The 7,732-nt window shown below is 36.0% G+C and overlaps 2 protein-coding genes across 2 annotated transcripts; one reads left to right on the top strand and one right to left on the bottom strand.

The window, feature by feature from the left end:
* The first annotated feature begins 318 nt into the window (after positions 1 to 318).
* Positions 319 to 1,128, top strand: LOC124456934 (P2X purinoceptor 7-like). Its single transcript, XM_047007236.1, has 2 exons — positions 319 to 470; positions 657 to 1,128. Exons 1-2 carry the CDS (start codon positions 319 to 321, stop codon positions 1,072 to 1,074), a joined length of 570 nt encoding a protein of 189 aa, XP_046863192.1. The 3' UTR covers positions 1,075 to 1,128.
* A 492-nt stretch (positions 1,129 to 1,620) lies between these two features.
* On the bottom strand, positions 1,621 to 3,825 carry LOC124456932 (the record flags this gene model as incomplete). The annotated part of the gene is given in 4 exon segments (XM_047007235.1): positions 1,621 to 2,069; positions 2,072 to 2,158; positions 2,410 to 3,304; positions 3,398 to 3,825. Coding segments are annotated over 4 exon segments (1,785 nt in total), but the record flags the coding sequence as incomplete, so codon positions are not given.
* Between the last annotated feature and the right edge of the window lie 3,907 nt (positions 3,826 to 7,732).

The raw sequence follows: 7,732 nt of genomic DNA, 5'->3' as shown, positions 1-7,732 counted from the left end.
CTCCACCCAAAAATAATGTTGGTCTTAAAAGTTCCATTTTTATGCAAAGGTTACTATATTTTTGAAATTTTTACATCAGCTATTTTATTTTTGACAAAATCGCGTCTTCAAGTGCGCTATTTGAGCTGTTTTGAGGCTTAGCAGCGTGGGCACAGAAAGCGTCAGCGGAAATTATTTTGACGTCATATCGTCAAACCGATTTGGAGTTGAGTTTACAACAAAGTAAAATAATAACGCACAGCCTAGCACAAAAACAAAACAATCGCTTATAATGGCTTTTTGGAAGAACCTCGGCCTAATTCATCAATCGATAGTGAAATGGAAGACAATCCAACAAAGAATATTCGGCCATATCAGTTTGAGTCCGAATGGCCGGCTGATGAACACGAAGAAGCTCACCAGTTTGAGGATAACGAAGAACAGGAATTTTTGTATATTGACGATGAATCTCGGCGTGACAATCTTGAATGGTGGGTAGTAAAATGTTATATTATTCTAGACCATTGTTTCTATCTCAAAAGTACGTTTTCAGTTTTTGAAGTTGACCACGTCCACACGCACATAATACTTTAGATTTTAAAGTTTTTATTGTAAGATAAATTTTTGTTGAAGTTTTGACATTTACTTTTCAAGATCCTTTCTTTTAACATATTCAGGTGTCAATGTGGTAACTGCCAAATAATGGATAATAACGAGGAATGTTTATGCTGCAAAGAGATTTCCAATATTTGTGACAAAAATTTAGAGGCAGTAGAAACGAATGAGACCACCGAAGTCCCTTTGTGCATTACACAACATCCTGGTTTTGAGCCTGTTTGTCTTAACAGGTGGGTTTTACAAACAGCTTGGTACCTGTACAAGCAGCAATATGAGGCAGCATATGATGGGCCCGAAGACAAACTGTACCGCCATATTGCATATAGACAGTTGGCAAGATGGTGCTGGGGTGTCTTGGGTAGAGAAGTGAGAGTCATCTTGCCATCATGTGCAGTTACTCGCATTAGAGAAACATTTCCTCCACCTGGCCTTGCAGAGGAATTTCAATTTGAAGGCTTCCACTATGCTGATGAATGAAGTATTTTATTATGATATAGGTATACCCATTACAATTACTTTGTATGTCAATATTAAAGTGGCAAAACCAGCTCATTTATAGGTCATGCTATGCACATTTATTATTATTAATTTATTACAAAAAAAAACAGATTTACAAAGAAATGATTATAAATGTGGCTTGGCTATTACACTGGTTATAATATAACTATAATTAATTACATGAATAGTTTGTGTAATGCAGTGGTAAAACTAGCTATAGCAAAAGGTTTTGCTATGTTAATATTTAAGAATGAACATTTTTTAAGTAGTACAAAGGTTGTCTTCACTGATTCAACGTCATATTATATGGGTAAGGCAAAACCTATTGCCATAGCTAACATCACCACTGACATTTTATGCAAATCTAGACTGATGTTCCTTTACAAGTACTTCTTTCCTGGGTGGACATGATTTAGAAATGTTCTTTGGAAGATTCTCGCCATGATGTACAAGTTCAATCTCCTCAGTTTTGCATGCATTCACTACCTCCGCAAGTAGTTTATCAATGTAAAGGTACTCTTTCTTTTCTTTCATTGCTTTTACAACCCATTGCTTCTGTGTTTTAGCAAAAATCATTTTGTAACGGTCTTGCCCTTTGTTTGTCCCTGACTTAATAACTGCTTTATCACGTTTAATATTGTTGTTGTGATCTAATGCTGCTAACTGAGTGCGGGCTACCATCCCAGGAAATGAAAAATGCTCTCGCTTTGGGCAATATTTCAGTAAAAGGGAATGGTAAACCTCCAACTCTCCTGTGTGACAAAACTCAGATAGCTTCCGCAGGTCTTTTAGAAGCCTCTTGTCACATATCACCTTCTCTGCAGCGATATATGCTTGTGAAGTAGGAGATAACCACTTCTTCTGCTTTGTTTCTTTTTCTGTTAATTGTTGGTGGCAACATTGATGAAAATATGTGTTCCCCTTCCAGAAATGCTTGTTGGAAATGTGGTTAAGGACAGACTTCCATTTTCCACCAATTCTTCTGCATTCTTGTTACAACTTGCAGAGCACCACCAAAGATGATTAGAAATGGACTTAATCCAATGGGTCAAGTCATCATTTCCTTAATGTTAGCCTTCTTTGTTAGTTTTTTTGTGACAGATTTAGACAAATGCCACACATCATATTGGTGATCAATATGAGGGTGTTTGTTTTTCATAGCACTGGCAATCGAAACATGTCTATCTGTTGTTATTCGCTTAACAGGAACTAGCTTTTCAACTTCAGACAGACATCTTTCAAATGCTTCTTTCTCCATAGCATTAGAAGAACTGACTTCAGTACTTTGCACAACATTAAAAGTTACTATCTTACCAGAGTCAGCCATCATTGTATAAGTACCATACTTGGCATTATGCCCTGGGCTATCACATCGACCATCACCATTCACATTAAGACTACCAGACTTCTTAGCTTCGGCAATAACAGCTGATTTCTCCTCTTTCCAACCTTTGTCAACAACAGGAAAAGATACTGCTTTTGAAAGCTGTAAAACTGGTTTTCCAATAAATTCGAGATTCATGAAAGATGCAAATTGGCTGATTCTTTCATAAGTGTTTCCACTAAATAAAGTTGATGCAGCCAAAAGCAAATTTCCAGCTGGGACATTCCTTATGAGTGGTTGAGATGTCCATGTTGTGTGATGACCATTTATACAAAAAAGATTAAATGATAGCAAACTACCTACAGTGTTTTCTTCACATTCAATTACTGTCTCTCCACAAGAAAGACACTTTGAAAGAAGACTAATCAGACAGGACTTGAAAACTATATATTTCTTTTCCTCTTGGGGTTCAATTTGGATTGCTTCATCATCTGTTGTAGAGTCTTCTGACACCTGAGTGAACCAGTCGTCGTGAACATTATCACAAGACTCTTCTGTTATCTGTGATGATGCTTCTTCAAAATCAGAAGAATAGAACTGTTCATAAATTGAGGTGTTGCTTTCAAAGCAAGATTCCTCAACTTGAACCTCTGCATCCACAGTATTCAGCATCGACAGTGTAGTTTGGACTTCCATGGCATGTAAACTCCTCACAACAAATGAACACTGTGTTGATGCATCTTTGGTTTCTGGCTTGCAATAATTAGTTGGCAATGCTTCAGGACTGTCAGACGCACCCAAATCACAACTGTTATTTTTTTCAGGCTCAACCACTGAGAAAACATTTGTACTTGTGGAGGAACATTGTTCTAAAATATTTGAAAGCTGAAAATAGAAAAAATAGAAATATTTAGAATATACTTTAGGCTATAACTTTTTCTTGATTAAAATGCTTTTACAAGAAATGCTTTTACTAACTTCCTCCTTGTCTTGATCAGCCTGACGTTTCTGTGTACGATGCTCGCTAGACAGACGCTTTTTACTGGGTTGAGGGCCAAATGAAAAGATCGATGGTACTGCATCCCGCTTCAGTCGCCTTTTTAAAGGTTGCCATGGTGTAAGTTTCTGTCTCAGGTCCGATTCAAAACAATCGGGAGCAAAGTGCTCGCTGCAAACGTAACAGTATTGGAGAGGATGTAGATTTTCTCTCCGTATTCTAGCAATCCATGCCTTTTGACGGGAGGGGTCTTTCGGAATAAGGTGGAAACTAACACCTGAAGATTTTGACTTCGACGAGTAATTTGTACAACCCGGAACACAACAGTTGACCATTGTTGCAGAATTCGTTTAGTTCGTCCAAATTGATCTGCACTCTGATTCTTAGTTATAGAATTTTGATTAAGAAAGAAGTACGACTTTTCTTATCCAATAACAACTCTACTGCGTAGTCTCTAATTTTACTTCTATTTATACCAATGGTTTCGTGCGTAGGAAATAAATTTTCGTCCCAAATGTGACTTAAAAAGGGAAATTATGTACAATAATTAGGAAACTATAAGTTCTTACTTTACGTCAAGGAAACTACACCTTAATTCTATGCACGAAAGGCTATTTTTACAATGGTTTTAAGTAGGATTATTTTCTAACCGTAATGAGTTACACAACCATGTTTATTATTATTCAATGTTTATTAAGGGCAATAGATTGGTTTCACAACAGTGGAAACTGTTGTTAAGGTTGAATTCGGAGGACAAGCAAACGGCATTACGCACAGTTTCCACACAAAGAAACCTTCGTATTTTTTAAAAAAATAATATTAATCGACATTCAAGTTCTATATGTAGTGCGGAAACTGTGCGATAATGGCCTTTATGGATGTGAAACCGTTCTATTAAAACAGAATACAAATAACCAGCTCAATACTTGCATGTAAGCTATAAAAGTTGCTTGTGTATAATAAATAAATTCTGACGTTTCGAAAAGAAACATTTTGTGATTAGGAGAAGCATTTTGACGCAAGTTTATTATGACTGTGCAATGACTTTACATAAAGCTTTGAGGAGCAATTGACGATATGACGTCAATACAAGCCGCTGACATATTTCTGCTCCCACGCACCGGATGCCCTAGCTGCAGCATTTCAACTCATTTTTTGTGAAAATATTGAATCAAACAAACAAAAAAATTGCCGCATATTTATTTTCACGGGACAGACAAAGTTTTAAGACCAACATTATTTTTGGGTGGAGTTCCCCTTTAAGGACAGAGCTGTATTGAAATCAAATGCAGTCCAGGATTAATTGATGAGCTCTTTGGTACATGTCGTACAATAAAAAATACCTGTATTAAACAGCTAGCCTGGACAATTTGACAGATTATGGACAATCATGATGATGGTGTGTAAAGGTTTGCTTTATGCTAAAAGTTTTATAAATGCCATCTCGTGTTTCTGTAAATGAATTGTTTGTTACACAGTGTAGTAAACAGGTTAGTACATCAAAATAAAGATAAAAACTACTTTGTTCAATGATGTGCCAAATTTTGCTCCTACCTTGAAATATTTGCTCAAGAAAAGCTAATCATGACATGCATGAAACATTAAATACAGCACTGCATCATCTGACAAAATCCATACGTTTTTCAATTCCAGGTGATTAAAAATTCAAATAAGATGCATTGGTTGCAATGAAGTTGAATGTGGAAGAAGCAAAAATTGATGACAAAGAACTTTTTATTTCTTTTGAACAATTACGATATCATTTAAAAGAATAAGAGTAGCAATCTAGTAAAAGAAGCGACATCTGTCTTCAACATGAGACTTTTCCAATTATGTATAGTTACTTTGTACAAAATACTATTTTAGATAAACTTGATTTTTAAGTCATCCACTGATATTTTTACCAAAAGACAAAAAGAAAAATTTAAAGGCATAATGTAAAATTCAAAAATTTGTCAAGTTGTTTGAACCTAAAAAAAATTAGTATAGGTAACAGTAATTTGTAAGGACACAAAAGAAAAGTAGTGCAAGAAGGTTAGCATTTTTGAGAAATAATAAGTTCTTGACATACATTACACAAAGCCATAATATTATAAATAATGTCTGTATAATATCAATTATACAACATGCTAAATATCTTCACCTACATTATAATTATTTAAACAGGTTTGCCTTCATGCAGCAGTAAGAAAAGTGTTATGTCAGAGAATCCAATGCACTTTGATTTAAGAAATAGTATTTTCAATGGGAAATTAATGTAGTTCTGTTCAGTAGTATATCCATGGTTGTCAATAACAATCCAGTTTCTAATATCTTGGCTCAAAACAGAACCAGCAACATGATTATAGAATTTCGGAATTTCGTTCTTTTGCTCTCCTCGTTCAAGATATTTTCCTCATAAGTTCTCAGTAGATTTATCAGAATATCATAATACTTTATAAGACACCCAGAATCAATCCTACCAAAAAAACTCAAAAAAATTACATACCTACTTATAATATATTTCCAGTCGACTTAAGTCGTAGGGGTAAGCTAACTTTTCTAACTCCTTTTTGGACATTTTAACGGAGATTTACCCATCTATTCAAGAAAGACAGTTGCACCAAGCTGTTCACAAACAGTCAAAAACACAAGTATTGCGCATGGGATTATGCATTAAAGCTTAACAACACATTGACAGTGTAAAGATTGCCGTTTGATATTTATTTCTAATATAGCTAAAGCATTACTTGAAAACATATACGCTATTTTACAGTAGATTTACTTCATTTAAATGTGTGTGTCTATTTCACAAAAACCTGAAGCATTATTTTCAATATTTTATGCTTACGGTATCGTGGTTGTTTTCGCTGGTTGTCATTACTATGAGCAGTAATAGAGATCCGTTTCGGGAGGGAGCGAATGTTAAAAAATTTTCTCAAAGTGGAAGTTTTGACAACCAAAATCCGCCATTACCGCCATGTTTTTGACCACGAGGCCCAGGCCCCTTTTCCCCTCCAGTTATAATAGAGCTCAATGGCGCTCATTAAGATAAAACAAAATGGCGACAAGTGGTAGTGTAAATCATCCGAGAGAGCGCAATGAGCGAGGATTGCATATTTTCTTTCACGAACTTAAATCTATATTTAGTCAAGTCTACCATCTTGACGAAAGTTTAGAAAGTGCAGACGAGGAGATCTTGGAGGCTTTAACTAGGCGACTGGTAGAGGCATCAGCAACGTTACGCATGTTGACTGATCACATCTCAGAAATAACGAGAACACACGAGGGGGAATTTAACTCACTAAAGACTCGTCTAGTCTTACTTATGCAAAATGTTGATGAAATATGCGGAATTCTATGTCGCCAACGGCCAAGTACAACGTATTTGGGTTTTTCATGCCGAAAAAAAAAGTTAGGTAATGGTCCTGGTCGTCCTAAAATTGAAGTCAGTAAAGAACAACTGGAATTTTTAAGATCTTTACACTTTAATTGGCGTACCATTGCCAAGATTTTAGGTGTTAGTATAACTACAATAACAAGAAAGCGAGAAGAGTTTGGTCTAAATGTAGACTATGACTTACAATGGTCTCAAATATCCAGTGAAGATTTGGATAGTGTCGTTAAAGATATACAAAAACTAACTCCAAATATTGGTGAGCGTAGGCTGGTGGGAGCCTTGCGAGGTAGACACATACGTGTCCAACGAAGAAAAGTACGAGACAGTTTAAGGCGAGTAGATCCAATTGGTATTACATTAAGATGGAGACCAGTTATCTATCGACGAACATACTCAGTTCCTTGCCCAAACGCCTTATGGCACATAGACGGCAATCATAAGTTAATAAGATATCGGTTTGTTGTGCACTGCTGCATTGATGGTTACTCGCGATTACTTGTTTATGTGCACTGTGCAGATAACAATAGAAGCAACGCAGTCCTAGAAAAATTTAAGGAAGGAGTGAGAAAGTATGGACTGCCGTCAAGAGTTCGTAGTGACCATGGCATGGAGAATTTCGGAGTTGCTACTTATATGCTGGAACAAAGAGGTTTAAATCGGGGTAGTATCATTACTGGTAGCTCTGTTCATAACTGCAGAGTTGAAAGAATACACAGAGATGTGTATGCTGGAGTGTTGTGCTTTTACGCATCTATTTTCAATGATTTGGAGAATTCAGGACTCTTAGATCCTTTAAACGAAGTGCACATGTTTGCACTTCATTTCATATTTAAAAGAAGAATAAACAAATCACTTGAAGAGTTTGTTGAGCAATGGCAACACCACCCACTCTCATCAGAGCACAATCGTTCGCCAATTCAGTTATTTACTCAAGGTG

Source organism: Xenia sp. Carnegie-2017, unplaced genomic scaffold (genome assembly GCF_021976095.1).
Source record: "Xenia sp. Carnegie-2017 unplaced genomic scaffold, XeniaSp_v1 HiC_scaffold_6, whole genome shotgun sequence".
Lineage (NCBI taxonomy): Eukaryota > Metazoa > Cnidaria > Anthozoa > Malacalcyonacea > Xeniidae > Xenia > Xenia sp. Carnegie-2017.
Note: the sequence above shows the minus strand (reverse complement) of the source record. Positions and strands in the feature narration are given on the sequence as shown.

What these genes read in the sequence shown, in the direction of transcription:
- LOC124456934 (XM_047007236.1), top strand. Translation starts at nt 319, where the DNA reads ATGGAAGACAATCCAACAAAGAATATTCGGCCATATCAGTTTGAGTCC. An exon ending in CGGCGTGACAATCTTGAATG is followed by an intron (nt 471 to 656) that starts GTGGGTAGTAAA and finishes TAACATATTCAG; the next exon opens with GTGTCAATGTGGTAACTGCC.